This window comes from Augochlora pura, chromosome 10 (assembly GCF_028453695.1).
Source record: "Augochlora pura isolate Apur16 chromosome 10, APUR_v2.2.1, whole genome shotgun sequence".
In the NCBI taxonomy this organism is placed as follows: Eukaryota; Metazoa; Arthropoda; class Insecta; order Hymenoptera; family Halictidae; genus Augochlora; species Augochlora pura.
Window position 1 is genome coordinate 17,788,928 of NC_135781.1, and position 27,032 is coordinate 17,815,959.

General features: G+C 36.8%; 2 protein-coding genes across 2 annotated transcripts in view; one reads left to right on the forward strand and one right to left on the reverse strand.

The window, feature by feature from the left end:
* The window catches only part of LOC144475988 (photoreceptor-specific nuclear receptor), a 51,835-nt gene extending 29,978 nt beyond the window's left edge, over nt 1-21,857 (forward strand). Inside the window, exons 5-9 of the mRNA XM_078192479.1 lie at nt 7,805-7,919; nt 16,651-16,766; nt 18,687-18,898; nt 19,851-20,139; nt 21,534-21,857. Of these exons, the coding sequence (XP_078048605.1) occupies nt 7,805-7,919; nt 16,651-16,766; nt 18,687-18,898; nt 19,851-20,139; nt 21,534-21,772 (971 nt within the window). The 3' untranslated portion in view covers nt 21,773-21,857. The remainder of the gene's footprint in view (nt 1-7,804; nt 7,920-16,650; nt 16,767-18,686; nt 18,899-19,850; nt 20,140-21,533) is intronic.
* Nucleotides 11,790-13,898, reverse strand: LOC144475987 (uncharacterized). Its single transcript, XM_078192478.1, has one exon. The coding sequence runs from the start codon at nt 13,896-13,898 to the stop codon at nt 11,790-11,792; it is 2,109 nt and encodes a 702-aa protein (XP_078048604.1).
* Nucleotides 21,858-27,032: the final 5,175 nt, after the last annotated feature.

Here is a 27,032-nt window from a genome sequence, read left to right on the forward strand (position 1 = left end):
ATATCAGTTAAAATGACTGGTTTCTGATTTTTTCTTTATCAGTTATTAGAATTGTAAAAATGTTTCTATGAGAAATTTTCTGAGAAACCTCTTTATCCATTTGTTATTCAATCGAGTTGAAAATATTACAAAAATGTTCTTAAATTTTGTTAATAGTTCCATTGTTTGAAATTCTACCCACCTATTTTTTTTTAATCCATACAATCCGTAGTCTAGTTGTATAAAAAATTTTACGATATTTGTGTAGGCCCGGCCTTGTCATTATTAACAAACAATAAAATTTTGATGCGTTTTCTTGCAAGAATAAGGTATCCTGTTGTTTTTTAATAATTATATTACAGTTTTAAATTGCTGTCACTCATCTTCAAGATGCGTGCATCAAATGCGCAATCTATTTAATATCTTTCTAAGTAAAAATGATGAAATTGTTCATAAACAACGAAATTCAAGTACCGTCACGCGCTGATTGCATTCTGCTGCTTAAAAATAGTGAAATCTTTCCGCCATTTCCAGTACCTACTGCGAACGTCTACAAGTTTCGAGGATTTCAGCACAACAGTTATTCCGCGAACCATCTTTGCTAAACAATGGTACACAGAGGAGAACAGTGATTATGAAACCCCGCCCCCGCACCTTTATTCTGACGACTACGCGATGGGAAGAGCGATAATAGAAAATCCATAGCAGGAGGGAGAGACAGCGTAACAATAGTGATTCAAAGGGCGAGGTTCATCGCCGATTACGTGCTACTAAACCCGCCACTAAGTATTATTAATCTCCCTTTCTATTCTCCTAGACACAAATAATTCGATGTTGCACACTCGCCTGATTTTCGCGGATAATGTTGTTGAGTCCGCGGCGCGACGGTAAAGCGTCTCTTGTGTAGAGCCCGTGAAACGATCGAGAATGCTCCCTTCCGATCTTGGTATCGGGTACCGGTTACTCGGTCGGTACGCGCCAAAGTAAAGAAATACAAAGTGTACACGGGGGATAAAAAGTGCCAGGGGATGCCAGGCGGCACGGCGCGGAGCGGCGGACTGTGTGAAAATAGGCGGACTGAAGAGTTAAAAAGACAAAAGGGAAAGCACGCGTAACACGGGGAAGAAAAATTTCCTGGGGATGCGGAGAAGAGGTACGCGGCCGCCAACGGCAGGGCGTTTATCTTTCCCGACGGCGGCGTGGCGGCGTGGCGGCGTGGCGGCGGCAACCCGGCATGCTGCCAGGGTAAACGGTAGAAAAAGCGAGAGACAGGGAGCAAAGGAAGGGAAGAAACCGCGCGAAAAAAGGGAGACGCCGATGCCAAAGGCTTGACGAAGTAGGAGGATCCCATTAAGCCGCTCAGCAGGCAGCACGACGGTGATACAGTGAGCCGGCACGCTTTTTATTATTACGAAATTACTGTGCACCCGTACCGCGCTAAAAGGGAAGCTGGAAAAAATTCTGCTCGCTGTTACACACCACTGAGTGCCCTAATCGTTTCCCCATTAACATGTGTCTGACGTCACGGAGTCCCTTTGCCGGCCAAAGTGGAGGAATGATCGTCGCGTTTTCGCGGTTTAACCTTCACCGAAAAGTCGACTTTGAATTTTCAGCTTTTCTTCCTGGTCATTGTCAATCTTTAAATAAACGAAACTCTTGTCTTCATAGGAAAGCATGAATTTCCTTGAATTTTTTATAAAAATCGAGACAAGAAAAAATTTCTCTGCGTACTAAGAAACTTTTGATTGTAAATATATAGCGAAAACGATATTCGTTCTCCTTAATAAAATGACAATGAATTTAGCATAATGGTTACGTATTTATTTTGTTCGTTTCGTTTTGAAATAACTTTCTTAACACTTTGACTGTTACACCAGCCTCATAAAAAATGTCAAGTAAATCAAATTAAAATTAATAAGTAAAGTTCAACGACATCAACTACTTTTTCAACATCCTTACATTCTGTAGATTTTAATTAAATTAAGAAGACATAATAGATTAACATGAACATTAATCTTCAAATCTAAGAAAATAATTCTGCAGCCATAGTATTAAACTCGATCATGGAGCTGCAAAATTTAAGCAAGATTCATTTGTTTTTATATTTCTGATTTCCTGACTATGAATGACCGACATGGCAGACATCAGTGCATACGACCATCAGTCCAGCAAGGAACGCTTTAAGAATTCGTGTGTTATTTTAGTATACAAGAATCAAAATTCATGTGTAGTATACCTTTGGTTGATTTCAGTTTTTTACCGATCGTAAAACTATGAATAAATTACGGAATTTATTGCTTAACGAAAGGGATCACTACGTAACTAAAAGAATGTATTCGATTTCAATCATTGAAGCGTAAGTCACATTTGATATATTCGTGCAAAATACGTATAACATTATGAATAAAACATACACTGTTAAACTAGAAACGTAAAACGAAAACGACAGAATATTAACAGAGAATCTTTTGTAGCTGCATTTGAGATTAGAGATGGGACAAATTTTATTCAGTTGTAATTTTATTCGACACTGTCAAATAAATATTCAATCGAATAACAATTTATCAAAAATTTATATTCGTACAAGAATTCGCGCAAGGAATAATTGATTTGAATAAAAAATTTAAAGATTTTATTGTAAAACAATTATTCGACTGAAAGGCATTTACTCGCATAATTATCTTGGCTAAATATTTATTCAAAACAATCCGAGTAATGCCCAATTCTGTTTCAGACGAGCCTATAAGAGTTGAGAAAAACTGTTAACATGCTTCTAAAAGTAGTAGCTTTGATACGAGGAACAATGTGCGAATACTTATTTTCAAAGAGGAGAACATATTTAGCTGGGCGCCGAATGGGAGTTTATCGAACAGCAATATATACAAACAATAAACGCAGCTGATTCCTGCGCGTCTGTTAAATCCACGCTTGTCAGACACAGGCCGCCGGCGTGATATAACGGCGCGTTACGTGAATTCGACGAGAGGGTGGCGGCCAATCGTTTGTTCTCCGATTAATCGAGCAAGACTCCTCGAACCAAGTCGTTCCACTAATATTTCAATAACTAAGAAACTCCCTGGGGCTGGATTTTCAATGCGGTGAACGCATTATCGAAGAATATTCGATGGAACGGTTGTCGGCAGCCTCTTTCGGTCGATCGCTTCATCCGGTCGGTGGTTTCATTCCTTCGGAACCATCCAAAATTTTCACCGTTCGAACAAAGACAATATCTCGCATGGTAATACACAATGTTACTTTTTATGGTTGTCTTCTAGATGGATGATTCGAGAAGTTGAGTACATCTTACAAAAACAAGTTACTCAGTTACGCAATTTTGTGACTCAATATATTTATATGCTATGCTAAATTTAGCCGGCAAATAATCCCGTAAGTCTTTGAATAGAAATCTTTTGAATACGAATTAATACAATAATTGAAAACCGTTGAAAGAAATATATACATTTTATTGTGTTATACAATTACGTATACAGTAGGTATTATCGTGCTTAAACTGTGGGCTCTTTATGCAAAATGAGAATCCTCTATACGAATTAAATAAAAATTTAATTTCATTCATAATAGTTTTAATATGTTAATACATAATCTAACAGTATCGTTAAATGTTTTATTTATTATTTTAATTTTATCGAGATCAGCGAGAAAGAACCGTTTGTTATACTGAAGACAACAAATTTAGAGATTTCTAGGTAACAGTAACAATAAAAATGAAAATAATGCATATATCCATGACATATGCATTAAATACACTATCTAATTATATTTAAATACTTTAATTTATAATCTCTAGGATGAAGAAGAATTTTTAAATAATGCCATATCATACACACATTTCACAGCCAAGAAAGTAAAATTGGGTGTTGCACTTGGTTTGCCATAAAAGGGTTCAGTAATCAACGCACGTATCGAAAAAGACATAAAATTGAACATCGAGGACTTAACTCAGTTACAGTATACAGTAATACAAGACGTAAAGTAGTTTCTGTTACTGAATTACTTGCTTGAATTTCTGTACTGAAATACTGGAACTAACGAGGCCTAAACGTGACTAATGTATAATAATTTCATATACAACGACAAACTTAAATGAATTTAAACTTCATATGTCTAGTTTCTTTATAGCACATGCTTGAACAGAGAAGTTTATCTAACAATTTCTCATAGAAACATTTTTTTAGTATCAGCAATTGTAAAAGGAAAAAACGGGAACCAGTCATTTTAATTAGTTTGCTAAATCTAACATTAAATAAAATAGTATATCTAAGAAATCGACTATAGTATTGTTTGCCTGTAATTGAAGCGTTTTATGAAGATAATAGTTTATTTTATTGTTTTGTAGTGCAGAATTTTTGGAAAATTATAAATATTACTTTCCATATTTTGTAGATCTTAAGAAGTTCTAATTCGGTTATAAGAATTATAAATCAAATTTGATTTAAAAAATTCAATATATGTAATTTAATAATGTTATTTTTAAATAACAAGGAAAATTATTGTAACATCAAAGTAATCAAGAGAGCGCACAACTATTGACACAATTACTCTAATGTTAAGCATTTATAGAGTTATTGCTCACAGCAATTCCCCACAGAAATCGAGTCACAGTTGACTTTTTATCGAATCCGCTATTTCCGTATGCTTATACAAGTCGAGACATTTTTACAATTTATCGTGCGGTACGAGCAATCTTTGAGACTTGTGGAAAAGAACAGAGTGTCAAACTATCTACGTAGCTACGTACAAACCTGGCATAGCTGGACTCATGGTCATGAATCAATGATCACTTGCCGGCAGAAGGTACCATCTTGAGCGAATCGGACACTCCGCTGTGACAAAACAGCTACCTACTCAAAATATAGGCGCTCAAACACAAAAGTTCAATTTTCTCGATTTCATGGTTCAATAATTATGATCTATATCTACATCATAATTTATATATTTCTATACTACTTTGTTACGTACGGAGATTACTCCCGACGTTTTTTCTGCTCCTTCTTGAAGGTTTACGCTAGCTAACGTCGGCCGGGAGCACGGTTCCGCGATCATAATACAAAAATGTTTAGTCTTCCGACGAACGCCAGCCTAAGGGCTGGGACCACCTGTTTCCGAGTCACTGTACCATCCGCGGTGTAGGCCCCCACAATTCAAACATAAGAAATGTTTAGTCTTCTAACGGACGCCAGTTTAAGGGCTGGGACCACATGTCACGGTATCATCCGCGCGATGATCTGGTCACGTAGGCCCAGTCCCCACCACCAAATATTCTAGTTCAACCGCGTATAAAAGGGCTAAGATTTCTCTTCTCATGGGGCAGTTTCAAGTCTAACCACGACGCGAGACGTAGCAAGATCGAGTCGAGTTCTCCTTCGAGCAATAGTTAACCCCCGCCGACTTGGTGCGAAAACCAGGGAGCGTGTCTTAGGACCATCGCGAATCTTACACTACACTTACGCACTTGTAACAGACTGAAGTTGTTAGATTATATTAGTTTACTTTCAATTCAGTGTACAAGTTATTTCATTCCATCTCCCAGTTCGAGTCAGTTGTTGGTAACGATCCCACAAAGATACACCTTTGCCGCTCGAGGTGTATCTATTAATATTTCTTTGAAGTTACGAGGCAAAAGTAGAGTCAATCCAAAACCCTATTACCCAATAAGTGGCGACCCGGTGATGAAAGAGGCATCGGCCAGTCCACGAAACCAACTTCCTATCTAGTGGCGACCCGGTGATGAAAGAGGCATCGGCCAGTCCACGCAATTTCCTCCTAGCGGCGACCCGTTGATGAAAGAGGCAACGGCCAGTCCGTGAACCATCCCTACACCTAGTGGCGACCCGTTGATGAAAGAGGCAACGGCCAGTCCACGCAATTTCCTACTAGCGGCGACCCGTTGATGAAAGAGGCAACGGCCAGTCCGTGAAACCTTATCCTACTAAGTGGCGACCCGGTGATGAAAGAGGCATCGGCCAGTCCACGCATTCCTTACAAAATATCCGCACAAACTCATCTAACCTCCGGCCACGTGTGCAGTGGCCCTCGGCTCGTAACAACTTTTACATTATTTCCTAATGAATTTTTGAAGCACATGAAATTAAACAAAACGTCAACTATAAATAAACTACTAGTTAGTTAGCAGTTTTTGACGAGTATACACGTCATGAAGAAATGCGTAGTGTGGTTATTATAATATAGAAACGACTGTCTTATTTTTTTAATCTTACTACTAATATTTACTAATAACATTTAGTAATAAAATTTAAATATAAAATAGTCGTTTCCTTACAAATTAATTCTATATTATAAACAACCACGCAACACTTTACAAAGAGGTTACAACAGCTAACTGTTCAAATGGGAACTCTAATTCTTATTTATAATTAAAACCTTACTGTATATATTAATATATTATTTATTATGTAACACTTTGTACTCAACGCTGTTGACAGAACCGTAAAATGAACTATTTTTATTGTAAAATTGTTTAAAATATGTTCATGTGTCCCTAAAAATTGCGACATAAAATAAAAGTACATATTATGGAACAACTTGGGTTACAAGATTATCAACGATTTTGGTACAACTGAAAAGTGTTAATGTTAAATATTTATACTATTGTTTGATACATTGATATTTCTGGATAACGAAATGAACTTTGAAATATTTATTTAATATAAATGGAGTAGTAAAGTACGAGCGTGTACCTAATACGGAAAACCGTTTTCGTGCAATGTACACCGTGTTTCACAACTGAAAAAATGGGAACAATATGACATTATAATCTCGAAATTATGTTTTTGCTTCGAAACATTCGTATTCGAATAAACTTCTTATTTAACAGTGTTCACAAATGTGGATAATATTTCTGCATTCATTTTCGCATACTTTATCTATTTTTTTATTGCATTGTTTGTGCTACTATTTCAAGAAAGGGTCACAATTCAGCGGTGTTTCATAATAGATATTTTTACCTTTCTATTTCGTCACACCTCGAATGTTTAGAAAGGGTTTTTTCTTGGCCACAACGTCAATGTATATTCATTGAAAAAGTAGTAGATAGAAATTTGATAATTTTAGCCGCTTAAGCCCTTTTCCGGTATTACCCCGCGTTCTCGTGCAAGTCTTACCTGTAAGTGGCTGTTACTTTCAGGGATTCACGTACCTCCTTCTTTGAAATCGTAGCAACCAATTATAGAAAAGGACGCTTTTCTGACTAGATGTAAAAAGTATGCGATCTACAAATCAGTCTGTTCCATCTGAAAATTCACGTCCACACCGTGGTTATATTTTGACGAACTAAGAATGTTGTAGACAGATAGTACTGTGACAGTCACGAGACAGAAAAGGTCTTTAAAGTTCACAGTTTCCGCAAAACACCGTAATACTCAGTAATTATGACATAACGCTGAGATCGCGTACATGGTCATCGCGAATAAAAATTGTGAGCCGATCTCCAAAAGCCGTAGCAAAATAAGTGAAAAGGGTTATTATTCAGATGCTGACTTTGTCTTGAAGTTTGAACTTCAGGTTCTCCTTTCAAATTTCTTTAAATACGAATTCAAATTTTTAATCGAATTTATTAGTTTTATTCGTTACAAATCGAGTCTCTGTCATTCGCTTTTTCGTGGAATCGATGATTACAATATTAGAGCACGTCAATTCTGAAAGACATTACCACGAATAGCAATGGCATGTGTGCGCGACGGTGCACGGGAACAGTTCGCGTTAATTTACCAGTGTGTAATTAATTCGTGGCTGCAATTAACGCCTGTTATCGACGTTACATCGAAGGTGTGCGCTTCTGTTGCAGCCGTGCAAAATGAACGGCAACCCAGAAACACTGCCACCATCAGACCAGAGGCTCTCGTCGAGATGGACCAGGAGCGCGCGCTTCGGGAGGCTGCTGTGGCCGTCGGTGTCTTTGGGTGAGTGATATCATTTCTTTTCGAAGTTTTTAAGCTAACGTGATTAACAACTATTAGATATCAATTCTGATATCATTCTTGTTACTACTCTTATGAATATTCTAGTAAATTAATTTTCTCTTCTATCATAAAAAGGAATTACAATGAAAATATTCTGCTCAATGTACTCACATAAACTCGAAAGTACTGAGAAATATCATGAGCTGTGTAGAAAATACGATAAGAAAACACTATATCGAAGCATTCATCTTCTTCAATACGTCGATATAAGTTGATCTATCCGAATAATGAACACTCAAGAGTGGATGAATATTATATCAAAAAGTAATATTTATAATACACTTTCCACATTAAACGTTATACAACAGTTCTATTATACCCTACAAAATATCTCGCAGACGCGATTTCGGTTTTGTCTGTAATTTGTTTCAAACGACATCCCAAATGTTCAGAGACAGATTGCTAGTTGAAACCTATAATTTGTGATTTTAGTCATATTCAATCAAACTGTAATCTTTTTTGTACAATAACATTCAATAGTATATTGTCATTCCATCATTAACAATTTTTGTTCATTTATTAATCGCTCGATGTAATTTTCACAAAATTTAACATTAAATTCTTAAAACGAGCAATAACTATTAAAAAATGCTAGTCAAACGATTCACACTTAAGCGGCATACTCCTTTGACAAAAATGTAACTAACAATGGCTATACTTTGACTATACCTAAGATAGATGAGGGTAGAGTTGTAATATATTGTTATCTATGTTGTACACATATACACCATGTTGTACAGTTATCTCGCATACATAGTAACACATATTAATGTATTTCTAATCTAGAAAAACGAAATTAATAGGATATTTTTAATTTTCCAAATCTTAATTCAAAATAAATTCTTTGGTCTGCATAATAATTATAAAATCTATTGCTTATGTTTCCTACATCGGATAAAACAATTAAAAATATGATAACAAGCATACATTAATTATGAATATAGTAACTGTATAGTATGGAGTACATATATACAGGGTGTCCCGGAAATGGTAGTACAACCGGGCAGTGATTCTACATAAAAAGAGAAGAAAATATTTTGCTATAACATTTTTTTCATCCGGTGCTCCGTTTTCGTGATAATCGACTTCAAAGTTCGTTCAACTTGTAAACCATTTAATACAATTTGCTTGTCCTGTATTTCACTACTCTGCTTGTCTCTGTCTGGAACAAGAAAATTGTGCGAGGAAGTTACGAATTTTTTAAATAACAATTATTCCTGTTGGATAGGCTGCGGCGGTAAAATACGTTTACCAAGATCTCCGGACCTCACGTTTTTAGATTTTCATTTATGGGGTCATATCAAAGAACAAGTTTATAGCATGAACGATATTTCAAATGTTACACATTTGAAACATAAGATTACTCAGGTATTCAAACAATTAAAAAACGATGACAACTTATAATCTGTCCGGATGTCATTAATTCATCAAGCAAACTTATGTATGCAGCAGTGTGGAGGACATTTTCAACAATTATTGTAGCATTGTAATAGTAAGTAGTAAAAAAGAATAAAAAATTATTAATCAGTAGACACACTTTCTATTGTTTCAACCGCACAATCATCACTGTTTGTAAACACTGCAAATTGTATTAAATCGTTTACAAGTTGAACGAACTTTGAAGTCGATTATCAGGAAAACGGAGCTCCGGATGAAAAAATTTTATACCAAAATATTTTCTTCTTTTTTGATGCAGAGTCACCACCTGCTCGGTTGTACTACGATTTCCGGGACACCCTGTATATAATGAAAATATATATTAAATAAGAAAATAAATATATTTTTATCTTAATATATCTTCCAAACGTTGATTTTTCAATACTAATTGGACATCTGGGAAATTCCCCTTATAAATGTTAGATAACGACGATGATCATTTTAGGAAACACGCAGCTTAAGTGTTCATTCACTGGACAGATCACCCTATATTAGTGAACGGATCTAATATTAGTTATCCAAGACCACGATTAGCAACGAAACCTTAATGAAACCTGGCGAAGTATCGAAAACAGCAATCCCCGGTGTAAGGGCCTTGCTCCAGTTCTAGGAACAGCAAGCGTAAAATGTATTTTCGCGTCGAGCGATCGTTCCTGTTGCGTGTATTTAGGTGACGCAAAGCCTGGATGAATTTTAAAGCGTTCGGCGGGATCGGGGGTCGGGGCACGGGGGGATTAAAGGTAACATTGAGGACTCGCGATCGATAATCACCGATTGCATCGAGAGCAACGGCAAGACCAAGAGAACCGACGACGTTGTTGGCACGTTTGATCTTCTGCTGCAGAGCAGCATACTTTTCGCCATCGTGAGCAGGCTGCGCTCGCGACACGCCACACCGAGCGTGATCTATCATGAAAAATTACCTTTGACTACTAGCCCGTAGCTGACCGTTTTTCAGGTAATCGGGTACTCAGGTTGGAACTAATGGAAAATCCATAGACCGCCAAGGGGTGAACGTTAAAAGCGACAGCGACTGTGCTTCGACGACGCTTTGAGTCGATACTGACGTTCTCGGGAAATTATGTATTCCTCTTTGGACAATGTCAAAACACGCTTACACGTTTCTCGAATTTCGCATGCCTGGGTTCATTTTCGTCGTTCTCTTTTCAAGAATTCAAAGTCATTTTTTCAGCATTCTGTGCGCCAATATTGTCCGCTACAAAACTGCTTTGTATTAATAATTTCTGAATGTTCTAATAAATATTTTATCCCAGTCTTGACTCAATAAACTCTTCGAGCAAGGAAGAATTTTATTTATAAGTTTCTACGTTTGTTTGGATATTATGTATTTATCGCAAAAATGGATAGTTAAAATTTGAAACAATGGAAATATTAAAAAAAAATTTAAGGACATTCAATTATTGCCTTCAGTTCCCCGATGTTATTAACATTTTGAGTCATAACCTCAAAAGTTTCATAAAGTCGAGGTATTTCATTTAATTTTACTAAAGTTGTACCACATCAATTAATTGTTCAACGTTCTTAGATTTTGCGAATTTTAATGAAATTAGGAAATTGTATTAGATTAGATTAAATGTAGCAGTTCAGTCAAAGTGTTAAAGAAAGAATAAAATTTCAGTTTGACCAAAAAAATACCAAAAACATTTAAAGTGATTACTACACATACCATACTAAGTTATTAAATTGAAAAAGAAACAGTAATATATCTCAACAGTAATCACAACTATAAAGAGGTTCAATGATATATTTATTGATAATTATTTCGAAATACTTTATCAAAATATCCTTCATAGTAATTTGAGAACAGACAATAAGAAAAAAATAATCGTAAGACGTGTTCGAACGATTTCAATGACCATAAACATAGTAACGACGAATAAAAAGAATTGGCATTGGTAAAGAATAATCAACTATATCGATATTGTTCTTTGAATTAGCACGATCATATTCGCCGATATGAATGAAATAACGCTGTTTAGTAAATAGTAAATGACGTTTATTCAGTCTACAATAATGCAGCTAAGAAAAATGTGGTAATATAAATAGATTACGTCGCAGTTCGTTCGTTAATTATTAATTATCGATCTGCGGCCCGTTTTGGCACACAGTTGAAAGTCTGTTGGTTCTGCTTCGAGAAAATCGGAAGACCGATGCCTCGATCTATCAATTTTCTGTTCCCACCGTTGCTCTGTTTTTCCTTTTTCTTACTTTACCATTACATTTATTCTACGACTATTTCGACATTTTCACTCAAATACTTGTGTTTTATTTGCACGGTTCCGTAGAAATGAAAAAGTAATATGTTTCTAGAAAAACTCAGATCCCTTCGAACTTGTTATACATTCGCCGTTTCTAATCCGCGTTAGCAGAGAATTCAACAACGGTATCCCCGCGAAGTATCTGAGCAAACAATGCCCTAGCTCTCTTCCGCGGAGACATCAACTCGCCTTCGATTTCATGGCGCAAGGTTCTACCGCCCAGTGAAGGCGACCGTATCTCTGGGCTGTCTCCAATGTTTCTCTCGAGATACAACGGCGGTAAAGTCGATCTCATATCGCTCTCCGACTTGGCGAACTTCTTCATGGGTTCGGTGTATTCGTTGATCGAGTCTTCTTCGTTAACATGTGCTGTGAAGCCGCGCCTTAGATTCTCGGACTTAGTATGCCGAATGACAGAGTTGACACATCTCTTGATGTCGTCCTTCACAAAATCAGCTACAGCCGTCTCCTTCTTGTTCGGATTCTTGGTCACGCTATCTCTCACATTGAATAGGCGCTGGAATGTCCCACAGATCTCCTCCATGGACTGCTGGCTGAGCATCGTGGAGCCGCACGTCTCCTGCTCCTTCTCCTTCAGAGCGATTTCCAGCTGGACTAGGGTCTTCTTCATCGCGTTCAGCTCAAACTCAGCCTCCTCGCGACGATCGCGCTCTTCAACCAGCAATAGACCACTTCGTTTAGTTTCCTCTAACAGACGTTCATGTTCCGCTTTCGCTTCAGCCAGCTGGACCTCGATCAACTGAATCCTAGCAGAGCTCTCCAAGTCCAAATCTTCCGCCATTTGCGTCGCTGCGTCAACTTTGGTACCTTGACCGTTACCCAGGTCAATGTTCTTCGACGATGTTCTATCAGTCCCCTGCTGAGTGCTGCCATCGAACGTCTCGTCGCACGCGGTGTTTCCGCTTGCTTCTCCCATCACCGATTGAATATGAGATCGAAGGTCCAAGTGTAGAGATACCTTCTGCTTTGCCTCAACGCTTTGCACAGCTTGCTGCTGATTTTGCTGCCGTCGCAGGGCACTCACGTTCTTATAGGGAGGAACCTGTGGTCTCAATTTAGCTTTCCTCGCATTATTCGTTAAATGAATCGCGTTCCTAGGCGGTACCTGATACGGTCGCTTAGCGTATTCCGTCATAGCACTGCGCGGTCTCGCAAGCGTTTTGTTCTCGCTCTCGGACCTCTTCCTACTACCCGCTGACACCACTCTTCGATTTTGATCGGACGATCCTAGCCACCTGTACTCGGACTTCATGTCCGCGTTGTTCGCCTCCAGTCTCTTCATGATATGCTGCGACAAATCCTCGTTCAAGCTTGCGTTCTGCCTAACATCGAACACGACCAGCGTGGTGTTGTAATCCAATAATTCGAACAGGTCTTTTGCGACCTTGTCTGTCAGTCCGCAGCGCTGCATGTCTATCGCCTTCAACCACAGACTGTCTCTGATCGCCTCGACGATCTCCATGGCAGCAGTGTCGCCCAATTGAGGATTGTCGTTCAGCGTCAAACGGCGCAGTCCTGGCATCGCCTCCAGGTTCGGCTCCTGGTAGCGCAGCGACTGCTGCCAGGTGTCATGGTAGAGCGACAGTTTCTGCCGAGACAGAGCAGCCGCCAAGACAGGGCCGCATTTGCACGTCAGGTCGCAAGAGCTGAGGTTCAATGTTCTGATACTGGGAATGTCGGCCACTGTGCGACACAGTACCTCGCAAGAAACGTCGCCGATGTAACACCGCTGGAAGGACAGGTAACGCAGTGTCTTGGTGTGCGACAGACCCACGCTCAGCACCGTTACACAGTCTGGCGGAAATGGAATACCCTCCAGCTCCAGGTTGATCAAGACCGGAGAGTTTCGAACGCACTGGCCGACACTATGCGACATCCACTCCAGAAGATAGCGAGACAGCACGACCGGTGCTTTGCCCATCGTCCTGGCTTTGTCCTCGGAGTTGATTTCCTCCAGCGGCTTGCGGCACTGGTACCTGCTACGCACGCTGATCGATTTCAGACTACGATCGAGCGATAACGAGTTCAGGATCGGGCCCCAGTCGTCCATCTTCACGCGATCCGTCGTGAAGTCCAGGTTGTGCGGCAGGGTCACGCAGATCACTGGCAAGGGTCGCAGTCGCTGCTGCTTGCACAGCTCCATGTAACAGTTGCCAAAGTTGCGGCTGGTCGGCATCACCATTTTTGAAGGGGATAGTGAGGCCGCAGCACTGTCCTTTCTACGATTGTTGCGACATTCCTGTTGGCTGTGCATCATACGAAGATTGTTTAGTTTGGTCTTTTCGTAGTTTGATAAATTGCTATTTAGCTACAATGCCTGCGTCTAAAATGGTATACCTGACAATTTGGGTGAATTAGTTGTTCAAAACGTGAAAATCATACTAGACGATTAAAAGTGGATGTGTGGTTTCGCGTTTCTTAATTGGATATGTCAAACAAAATAATTCAAATTTTTATTAACCTTCTGCATGAAATTGACAATTTACATTTCATGAGATTTGTGTCAATAAGATGTTTTAGCAAATATGTTGCAACTAACTATTTTCAATATTCTAACCTTTTATATTTTCTATAAAGTGTTATTTACAACATTGATCAATAAACCACGGATTTTATGTATTTTTAACAAAAGTAGATGCATGAAATATAAAACTGCAAAGCCAATAGACGAATCTGAGAAAATTAAATTATTTTAATACAGTAAAATATTTTGGACTTGTTCAAATTATTAAGTAACAAAATACATATTTATCTAATCTCGATCTCGTGCAAGTAACTTAGAATTTCAAAGTTCAACACTGCGTGTACATTATCACGTTTGTCACAGGAGACGAAATATGGAAGTTATAATACACTAATCATTAAGAAGGAAAAATTACTCTATAGAAAGATCATTGTAATCGCATTTAAACATTACGTTTTCTTCAAAAAGTGGCTCGTAATAAATCATAAAAGTACATTTGTTTGATATATTCATTAATCGCCCAAGTATATGTATTTGAACGATATACTTATAGAAATATGATATACAAATATAATATACAAACAAATACAATATACAACGATGCGTTCACACAGTGTTAAATTTATAGTATATAAGTATGGTGCAATATGAAAATTGTCTTCATTAACATGTCCATGACCTCGCAGTTTACATAAAAATATATAAATTAATTTGATTTGACGTTGCTTTTTAAAGCCATAATACATAGTTAACTATTCGTTTTATTTCAAATCATGTTCCCCCGGGCTTACCCTTTTTGTTTCGTTACATTGTTTTAATTTAATAATATTTTGTAATAGGGATACGTGGCATTGAACTTAATACTTTAACAATAAAGATGAATAACGAAAGAAAAGGATAGTCTTAATCGTGTTAATTGCAGAAGTTGGGTAATGTGCCTTTTACAATTTTTGTATTACAAAAATTGGATTTTTTAAAATAAAAACAAATTAATTGTTCATCCCACAGTAATCAGGTTTACGTTAATATAACCTTATTCTACAGAAATTTATTTCTTCTTCTATTAACTTCAAGAAGAAAATTTTCTAAGCGTAAAAGGTTAATATTCGATAAATCGATAAATTCACAAAACTTGTGCATGAATAAAATTCATGTGCACAGATGTCAAAGTTTTCTTTAACCTTCCGGTTGTTAACAAAATTCGTGGGAGTTAATCTGCACACATCAAACGAAGGAACATTAAATTATATGCCTTCGTACAAATGTTAATCGTTTAATACGATTTTCATGTTTTCGCGTTAGAGAAATCAGCCGAATTAAGAGCAATTAAGAACAATTTTATGCGATGATCGTAAGTCATTGTACATATTTTCTATGTTTTCAAGGATCACACCGTTCTTTTCGTGACTATTCCGAATATCGGGGATCAATCTAGTTTAATTACGACGTACTAACCTTCCTCCCTGCTTCGTTCTCTCGTTAACCGCAACTTTATTGTTCACCGTCATCTGACCTTCTACCTTTCGCAACGATCCCGTGAAGAAGTTGCGCTCGCTGATCTCGTAGAATGATCGAATTTGTAGAATGCGCAACCCGGTTTCACCTCACTGTGCTCGACAATTTATTTGAACCCATCTACCTACCCAAAATCGGAAATACAAAATTCCCGTGCGGCACACGTATGTATGTAAACAAAACTGCGCGCGCGAACAAATTAAAGTTGCTGCGAGTCGGTGGATCGATCGACGCACAATTTTAACAGCGTTTTGCACTCGTCGAATAAAATGAACATGGAGCTGGAAATAGTTAAAAAACTATTTGTTGTTCAAAGAACAATATTGCTCTTTCGCGACTACGTTGATTAGATATTTTTTCTCATTAAAAAATTCCTAGTTTTAGAAAATTAACATTTCTTGCGCGTATACGTCAATATGAAATGTTGAATAAAAAAAACGATGATTTAATTGAATCGTAATGGTACTTTAGAAAACTAATGTATTTAATAGATCAAATTCTACAGCTTTGTAACGAGTCTGACACATTGTTATAGTACAAAGAGTTAACATGAACGATACATTGAACGTAAAAATTAACCATTTGCATTCGGATGTCATCCATACGCTGAAAATTCACTTCAAAGTGGCATTTGTTTTTCATTTCTTTCTTCATACTTCAATCATGTAAAATACACGAATAAAGGCAGAAAATCTTTCGTATATTAATTCCTATAAAGTTTCACAGCAGTGATTTTTATATCACAGCATGATTTTTACTTCAATTCGACTTTGCATATAAAAATCACAATTCTTGCAAAATTTATTAGATAAATCTACCGAGTGCTATGGGTTAATCATACAGGAAAAGTTTGCGATGATAATTACGAGATATTAAAAGATAGTAAAAGACGATAAGATAGAAAAACATTTGGTCACTATTTTGGAATACAATACGTGAAAATATGATGTTCCAGGCCACCTGTGTCTTTAGCTATGGCGAGATACACGACACCACTGCCTTTGCCCACTGTAGCGCCGACGACAAATTCGACGAACCCTCCAGCATCGCCTAGACAGGATAACGCAGATGGTATCTATCCATTATTGGCTCAACATTTGTTTAATTATTCGTTGAAATAGTTTTTATGAAGGATTGAAAATAGCCATGATATTGATTCCGGTTCTTGAAATCGTTGTGGAGAAGCAAAAAACCTCATACATCATCTATATCGACTCTAGTTTTTTTGCTCAGTATTATACAGAGCGTCCCAGCATCCCAGGAAATGGTTCTATATTTAATAAAGAAACAAATCGAAAATAAGAAATACAAATTGTTTATTTGAGATATCATTGCCAAGAAAACGATTATAAATACCACTATAATACTACAATTATAAATACTACTATAATACTACTATAAAATAAGGCATGTAATTTAGTTACGAACTTATTTTTTATTAATGCAAAAATTATTAAAAATGCTGAATATTCAAAGTGGATTTTCGCGACAAAAGTTCCATATGAAAAAATTGTATTCTTTATTTTCAATTTGTTCTTTTGTACAGAATCATTCCCCCATCGGTTGTACCACCGACTTCAGGACACTGTACAGATAAAAGGACCCGATGGCTTTAACCTCTTAGGCACGGCTGGATTTTGCGCAAATAAATTCTTTCATAACTAAATTACCATTTTTTCTTAATATGTATTTTTTCCGCATATCTATATATAGTATTAATTACGTATATTCTTTTCTTAGTGTATTGTACATACACACTTTCACTGTAATCGTTTACTTTAATAATTAGTAAAATAATTGAGTAAAACACGAAACATTTACGAAGCCACTATAGTGGCGCGCCGTGCCTAAGAGGTTAAGCGCAGCTTGCAGTATTACAAATATATTACAAAGCTATAATTATACCGTAGACATTCTTAACACTATACCTATCGAACTAGTCAAAATGAACAGTTTTAGATTTTATGCTGTAACATTGTTGATATTTTAAAGACGTTTTTATAGAAAATCATTGAATAAATTTCGAGAGCCAAGCATACATTTTGATCAAAATGCTGAAAGGTGTAAATAAATACAATCTTCTCATCGTTGTGAAGCAAGAAATACTAATCACTTTCAGTGATCGATAAGTTTACTGTTAAATATCGAATTCGTATTTTCCATACCAAAAGGAAATAAAATGTATTCACTTAAAATAGAACTATAAGTCTTATGCACGATCAAAACATGGAACCCAAAAATGACAATTATACAGGATGTTCCAAAATATTATAGGCCCTTGAAAAAAGCGCGTACCGAGACAATTTAAGATAATTTTACCTTTAGTGAAAAAACTGGCTTTAACGAAGTCGTAATCAACATTTTCGCTAAAGAAAAGGTTACGGTAGACCACCATTTACATGAACTCTAGGGGAAACAACGATCCATGTAATTGGGTTGGTTTATTATAATAATAGTGTGCCAATTATCCTCGCTACTTGTAATTTTCCGTCCAAATGAATTCGTGTTTCTCAAATGGTAACAATAGGTGTTCACATAATTGGAGTAGCGCTCAACAGTCGTTCAGATAACAGAAGTTCAGTAGAAATTCACTAAATCGGGTATTGCCTATAACTTCGTTCGAATAAATGGAGTTTTGATAAGCGGAGTATGCCGTGCATCAAATTGTCTCAAAAATCATTCCTTTCAAGGGCTTACGATCATTACGACTTATTTTTGGAACACACTGTAAAATTGATCTTTTGAAGAACTGAAACCGAAATCGATATAAGCCGAAACCGCTGCACCTTATAACAGTTATGAGATTTTTTTGTTTCTCCATAACTGTTTCAGCTTGCGCTGATATACGTATAACAGCACAAAATAATGGTCTTCGGTTTTGCAGTTATAATCCTATAAAACATCCGGGAGTCCTATAAATCATTTAATTTCTTGATTCTAGGTTCGAGTCACGTGACTCGCTTTAATAAGGTCTTTCATTTTGGCAAACAGGAAACGCATCCGAGGATAGCATAGACGTGACTAACGAGGAACCATTGACACCTCAAAGAAGCGGGTGTACGCAACTTCCGCCTGTGATTCCGTCGTTGTACTCGCCTGCCAGTGCTGAAACAGTTTATGAAACCAGCGCGAGACTACTTTTTATGGCTGTCAAGTGGGCAAAAAATCTTCCGTCTTTCGCAAGCTTACCCTTTAGAGATCAGGTTTGTTGGCAAGATTTTAAGGTCACAAATATTTTTTAATAATCGCAAGAGAATGTATTAAAATTCACTAAAGTATTACATACATATATAATGTAGTATTTCTAAAGATCACTTGTTTTGTAATCAAATTAATGTTTACCGATTTGTAGAAAAACGTAATTAATTCTAAATATATAAATTAATTTTGTGTAAAGTTTAAATAAAAAGAAATCGAAAAAGTTTAAGCAAATTTAAATATCATTACATTGAATTCTGAAAGTACAGCCGATTGTTTGAGGCTTTTATCAATTTCATTGAACTTCGTAATTTGATAATGGCGTTACAACGTCATTCTGATAATTTCACGATGAATGTTTAACCCTTAATTGGTATGGTAGGGTTGTAAGTGACTGTAACATTGTATTTGTATTCTATTTTATAAATAGGATTGAATTTTCTATATTTTTATTATTTTATACGCTAACTATAAATAAAATATAATGAAACGTTCACCTATAATTAGTTTAAATCTTTGTCTTCTCACAGGGAACAGAACATGACTACTGACTATTATGGTTCTGTTAAGATAAAAATATTGTAAATATTTCACAAAAATCCCATGAAAATAGTGTTATGCCAAACTCTCTTTAAATAGACCAATTATTTCCAACGATATGCCGTTTTATTTTTGTATTAATTCCAGATGGTAGGTAGTTTAAAAACATTCGCCGAATGCAAAGAGTTAACGCATCTTCTTATACTTGTTATTTAGAATTTATAACGACCACAGTATACTAATCACTTTCGTGAAAATCATTGTACCAATTAAGGGTTAATCTAAGACGATAAGTTATCTTAGAAAACTGCAACGCAATCAGCATTACCATGAAGAAGTAACCATATCGAAAACGGAACAACTGTTAGGCTATTTCGAAATATGAGAGAGTCTGAACAATCTCTGTATTCGCATCAGGTGATACTTCTCGAGGAAGCTTGGTCCGAGCTTTTTCTTCTGAACGCAGTGCAGTGGTGCCTTCCACTCGAATCGTCGCCCCTTTTCAACTCTGCAGAACTTACGGCGTTGACTTTGTCGCCGCAGCCACACCCGCATTCCGGAATTCACATGCAGACCGCCACTGGCAAACCGAGCCAAGTGGCAGCGGATGTTAGGCATTTGCACGATACTCTCCAAAGATATAAAGCGGTCATGGTCGATCCTGCGGAATTCGCTTGCATGAAGGCAATTGTTCTCTTCAGACCAGGTTAGTAAATTTCTTTCGTGGTTATAACTAAGTTTCCTAATACAGTTAATAATACATCGTCGAATGAACAAACACACGCGATATTCGAAGTGCCTTGAACGTCATGTTGAAACTGAATAATTAATGCTCGAATGACGAGCCTTTTTTTCAAGAATGTAATTTACAATTAGTATGTTTGGAATCGTTTACCATTTTATATGGCAATTTTATTTATCAATTTGATTAAAAATATTGTTTTAAAGTAATCTTTTAAACACCTTACTTTTTCGGTAGACATTAATGGAACGAATCGCCAGAAACTAACGTTCAAATCAAATAACGCGATTTATATAGAGACTTTAGATTATAGAGAGACTTCAGTCTCGGTGTCAATTTTCCGAAATGTTTTTATTGGTCCATTCAAGTAACGAAAATGTATAATGTGAGCGGAGAAAAATAATTTGCCAAAAAAGAATATAATATTTATGCATTATGTTTGTACGTGAAGTTGCCTCTAAATGTGTGGTATAGTCGTGTAGTACAGTCGTTTGCATCCATTTTAAATTGAAAATTCAATGGCTATTGTTTTTCCATATGTTTGCTTTAACCTATTTTTATGAAAAATAGAAAAAATTCTTAAGAAAAGTATTTAAGACTGTCTTGATAATAAACGATCGGATAAAAAACGCGAGTATTATGTATTATGAGTACATAAATTAAAGTTTAAAAAAGTAATTTGTAGACATTTTCTAGTAAACTAGTATCTTCAACATCTCAAAAAAGTACAAATCATTTTTCCGATTTATAAAAAGTTATTCTGTCTAGAATAAAAAGATGATCAGTTGCATGAGCCACTGTACAGTGATGAAAACAATTATAGATTCAAAGTAATTTTTAAACTTTTACTGGTATTTGAACAAAAACTTAATAAAACATCAAATTTGTATATTGCTACATTAAAAATCATAAAAAGTAGGAATATATAAATACAGTTTTTGTTTTGTTTCAGTTTGAACATCAGTAAAAATGTAAAAGTTACTTTGAGTTTATAATTACTCACAGCACTGTATGTGGCCTCCTTCAGCTGAGACTCCTTTTATATTTAGAAAAAATCTTAACAAAACATCGTATTTGTATAACTCTATTTTCTATTATTTCTAATATAAAAGTATACAAATGTGGTATTTTGTTAAGCTTTTATTTAGTATATTATATCATAGTATAATATATCGTTTCTTTAGTATATCATTAACAATGTAAAAACTTTTTCGAGCGTACAATTATGCACGCTACCGTGTGGCTAATTTTCAAGACAATGTGTTGCATAAATGTGTACATATATATAAAATTGTCCGAGCATTTTCATGAGCGAAGCATGTACAAAATAAAAATCGCGACTCCAATTTCTGTTGCAGAAACCCGTGGTTTGAAAGATTCAAGTCAGATAGAGAACCTGCAGGATCAAGCGCAAGTGATGTTAGGCCAACACGCCAGAGCTCAGCAACCAGGCAATCCAGCTCGATTCGGCAGGTTGCTGCTGTTGCTGCCGTTGTTGAGGACGGTGCCAGCGTCTCGTGTAGAACTAATATATTTTCACAGAACGATCGGCAATACTCCAATGGAGAAAGTCTTGTGCGACATGTACAAAAATTAAGAGCAGCCATTCAACGAGGACCATCGATCGGGAACGTTGTTCCAACAGTTACCAAGAAGAGTCGGCACTTACAATGTACAGTACTTCTTGAGAAGTGTGTGATACCACGCCTCCATTGGAGAATGTTTAAACTATTTCTGTGATGCATTCGACTCATTCGTACTTAGACGACATTGACGGTCCAGTGTCAGAAAAGTTGAACTTTATGAGAGTTCGACACAAACTTCTTCATCAAATTGACTCCTTTAACCCTAGAATACGAGGACGAGAGAAGTATCGAGTTGGGTACAGTGTTGTCGCGAAAATACTCTTTGGTCGAGAAACAGACAAACGAACGAACGGTTAATAAACGAATTAAAATATCGCGCCGATGAAACACACGAGCTGGATCGATCGCAATCGACCGTTCCTACGGTTGAAAAAGGTTTGGCCTAAGGATGAAGCCCCAAAGCAAGACTCTTCGACCCGCGATCCCGTCTGGGGAGCGTCGATCCTCGCTAGATCGGGATCGATTAACGACGGATACTTCGAGAAAGGTAACGCATCGACGCATACAGTATTTAGGTAACAATTCAACGGTATCTAAGGCGAACGAGTGACACACTCGGTCGCGATGTAAGAACGATAGAAATTAAAAAAAGTATATATACATACACACATTTATTTATTATAGAAATGTTTATCGAACACTAGGTTCGACGTGTTGACCAAATCGTTTTGTTTTATCGTTTTCAGGCGTCCTCGAAACGATTTTGTACGAAAGTCTGACGAAAATTTTGTTTTAGAGGGTGGCGAATAGAGTAATCCGTGGTTTCTGTTCGTTCTGTATCATTTTCGTTCTTGTATTATTCGATATAAGCATTTCAATGTACGAGTAAGTAGGTATGAGTTCTACGACAATTGTAAAGACAACTTCGTCTGTGCTTTTCTTGCATATTTCGTGTTGTGATACTATTTGCTGTAAAAGTCTAGGTACCGAGTCACGTGACATGTATTGTAACGATTGCGTAACTACTTGTAATAAAACTATACATGCATAAGTATCGTTGCACATTGATTACCTCTCCAAATGTACTGAATAGGACAAGTTGCTTTCGTTGCTTGTCGAAGCGGTTAACGCTCGGTTCACCATTTCAACACGTTCGCGGTCCAGGATGTTTATACCATTCATTTTCATTCCGATACAAAGCGACACGAGTGTTGTAACATTCAAATTTATTATCCTCATTATCGTGCATTCGATTCGATATAGCGTTTATTTTTTTGACAACCTCTCAATTTTTACAGTTGGTTACATTTTTTACTGTCCGCGAATGTGTTAAATACAAGTTCATTATATTACAAATTAATACTGATCATTAAAATTTAATGTTTCCATTTCGCATATCGTTTTTATGACACTAACTTGCAAAACAGAATCTTCCTAAGTTCTTCTAACTGTACATTCAATTATATTTGCAATAACTAAAATATATCAAATATTATGGAATAATGTTATATATAAATATGCAATAAATAACGTTATATGTTTTTATAAAATTTCGCAGTATTCGTAGTAATAATTGAATGGATCAAACGAGAAACAATTGATCAATATTGTTTAAAAGTAAAATTAATTACGGTACAAATGGTCGTAGAGATTCTTGAGATTTTGATCCGTGGAAGATACTACGGGTCTCCTCGGTGTTCAAGGTCAAAGATCACAACCTCGGACGGCTTTAATTTCTGTTTATTTAACGGAGGGTGTACGGAGAATCCCGACGAATCGAAATTTGACTTGCTACACGCCTGTTAGCGTTCAATGTGTACTGGATTCCCCGGGTCACGGTGGTTGTTGCATAAACGTACATATTTATTTATCACCGCATAATCCCTGACTTTCCCTCGGGGGTTTTGCCACATGGCAGTTTGACGGTCCCCAACGGAATTACCCCCTCGGTCGCTTATAAATTACATCGAGGTTCAAGCAAGGTTTAAGGGCCTGCTTAAGTTGTCAAAGCAATCGGAGAGTTAAACGCCCCGGCATCGGGGGTGAGACGCCCTTAATACTTTTCGAACCGGAATGCTCCTTCGACTCGGGGCTCTTTGGAAATCACTCTTCGTGATATTCTGCGTCCCGCAGGTTCCCCTGCATTTCTCTGATCGCGCGGAATTCATTTCGATTGATATTTCGCTGCATAATGAAGTGTATAAATATTAGTGTTATATGCAACCCGCTAATATTTACACAATTTTTCGTTCCCGTGAACAAGAAAGTGGAAGTAAGTAGAATACTGTTCGTTGTAATACTAAATAAAACTACTATTTAAGTTCTATTAGTTTAATTTCAAATTAAGTTCTATTTAAGTACTATTTAATTATTATTTAAATATTACTACTATTTATTTTTTACTAGTAAAAGCAAATGAAAATTGTGTTAGGTGTTATTGAACTTTGCATTATGGTATTTTGTAAGAATATTTACAAATCATAAATGCAGAAAGAATCGCAGTCTAGTATATACGTAAAAATTATTATAATCTTTACAATGGAATTCATTAGCGAAAATATCAATGAAGAGTTTGTTATTCCAATCTGATAAACATTGTAAATACTTATATATTTATAATTTAATCATGTATTAAAATACAAAGAAACATTAACGTTGAGCAAAATTGGTGACAATTTATTTTTTTTTGACATAAGAAATTTATTAGCTAACAAAAACAACGTTTGTTTAATTTGGGTTTTACAAATCAATCTATCTATTGTAGGCAACAGAATTTTTGCTTAGTAAGAACTATACAAAATTGACAGAAAATATGAATGTTTTGACATATGAGTTTACGTTTCTAAATTGAGAATTTTATTTACTATTTGAATTTCGAATTTTTAATTTTTGAAGATAAATATTAAATTAAAAAGAAAGAATACTATGTAGGTTTCCTTAAATACAATTTTACAAGAAAACATTCATATGATTAATTACAGAATCTGGAATATTAAAATCTATGTTCTAAAAAATTCGAAAATAATGTTCATTTGGTAAACACATAGATTGAGGAAACATTTAAAAAGGAGCAAAATTAGTGAACTCAAAAATCATTAAACATTTACAACCGCAATCACAGGTGCAAGTTACCAAATTCCATTAGACAATATACTTTCGATGCATTGTGTTTCATGTAACAGAATATATAATCTGTAGTATTTGAGCTTACTAACAAGATGCAAAGTTAGTTAATTAAAAAGCAAAGGATTACTAAATAATCCATATTTGCAACTAGAAATGCAACATACAACATTCTCTAGATATAAAAGTTGACTGAACGTTTGAATTTCTTCGAGCCAAGCGTGAAGACAAAAATTTCATTAGATAATACTACATTTAACGTAAAAAGTAATAATAAAGTCTGCAGTATTACAGCCTGTCAATAGCATGCAAAGAAAACGAATTCCAATGCAAATGATCATTAAACATTTCAAAATTGCAGTCGCAAATGCATAGTACAAAACTTCCAAGATACAAACCAACTAAAAATTCAAATTTCTTTCAGACCATGTCTAAATGCAACAATTCCATTATACAATATTAAATTTCCTTTACTGCACTGTATCTAATCTGAACACATACGAAATCTTCACTGTTTCCGCCTTCCAAAAAGAAGTAAAGTTACTCAATTAAAAAGCGTACAGCCATTAAACAATCTATATTCCCATTCACATAGCTGACGTAAGAAGATCAAAAATAAAAAAACGACTGAGAAATTGAATTTTTATCAATTGAAGTTCGATTTCAGTTTAACCGTCAACCAAAACCACGCGTTTGCTTCATGACGCCGCGTCGGGAATCTTCGAATCGAGAATTCTCGCTACGACATGTAACGAATTTCGATATCCTGCGGGTCGAGCACAAAGACAGGAAGAGGGCTGAGAAGGAAGGTAGCACGGGTTACCGAGAGGGCATTCGTAGGAGAAAGGATGGGTGGTCATAGTATTGACTCGCTTTTGCGGATGCGGAGGCGGAGTTTTCGACCTCTCTCCCGGCCTGTCTCTCTTCATCCCTCTTTCCGTGTTACCATTCATCTCCCTTTCTTTTTCCTTCTTCCATTCGCTTTCTCCCTATAAATAAACTGCACCCAACCCTTCGATGCCCCGTTCTCTCTCTCTCACTCTCCCCCCCCCTCTCTCCCTCTCTCTCTTTCTCGCGTTATCTCTCCATCTTTCGCACTCTCTCGCTTTTCCCTTCGTTCACCCGATGACAAACTACGTCCTCCTTTCTTCTCCACCCTCGAAGCGTTAACCCTGTTCCTCCCTCCGTCTCGTTCCGTTACAGTATTCCCTGCCGTTCTCCGCGAACGATAAATGCATCTTCTTCCCTCGATTCCTCTTCGCCGCGTCTCTTTCTCACATTCTCCCTCTCTGTCCGTCTTCCTCCGATCCCCCACCCTTTCGCTAAAGCCAGGCAGTCGGGGTCGAAAGGGGGTGACACGTCGCATAGGGCTGTCAAACCCCCACCCACGCAACGACAAAACTCCTGTTGAAGGGTGACCCAGCAATGGCGGCGGGACTTGTTGTATTTCGCTTTCGAGGTGAGCTCCATTCCCTTCTACCGTCTCGATTCTCGTTTCAACCCCTCCGATGGCAGTCGGGGAAGGGAGAGCAGCGAGAGAGGGCTGGCCAAAATGAAACTGAGTGGGTCGGATAGAGGAGCGAGGACCAGCCAGGACGACGACGTGTCCAACGGAACGAGACGGAGGAATCGAAGGTGGTTCGAGAGCGACGAAGAAAATGGAAGAGGGTGTTCTTAGTGGTACGGAACGAGAGGGTCGAGTCTGGTGGGACAGGGACGATGGCAGAGAGTCTATATCGCTCGGAAACAGCAACCTCCATTTATTTTATTACATTATCATACCAACTAGGCGTTCGATAAGTGGGGCTTTAAAGCGACGGTTCTCAAATCGTTTCACATGAAACGGGAACTGTGTCTTCGATGAAAAAATCGGATCGGAAGTTAAGCGACTCGCATTTTCACTGGCGGCCTAGCTACATCGGAAATTTTTTAATCTCAAAGATATATGCTAAACGCTTAACGCGGCTGGCGTTAATGATAACTGGAAACGACAAGATTGAATTTAGTCAGTTCTTGGGTGATTTTTCTTACTGAGTGTTTATTGGGTTATTATTATAGCATATTTATTGGATATTTATTGTACAGTGTTTGTTGGATTTTTACCAAAATACGTAGTTATAATAAAATGTGTAATTTATTATAATGCTT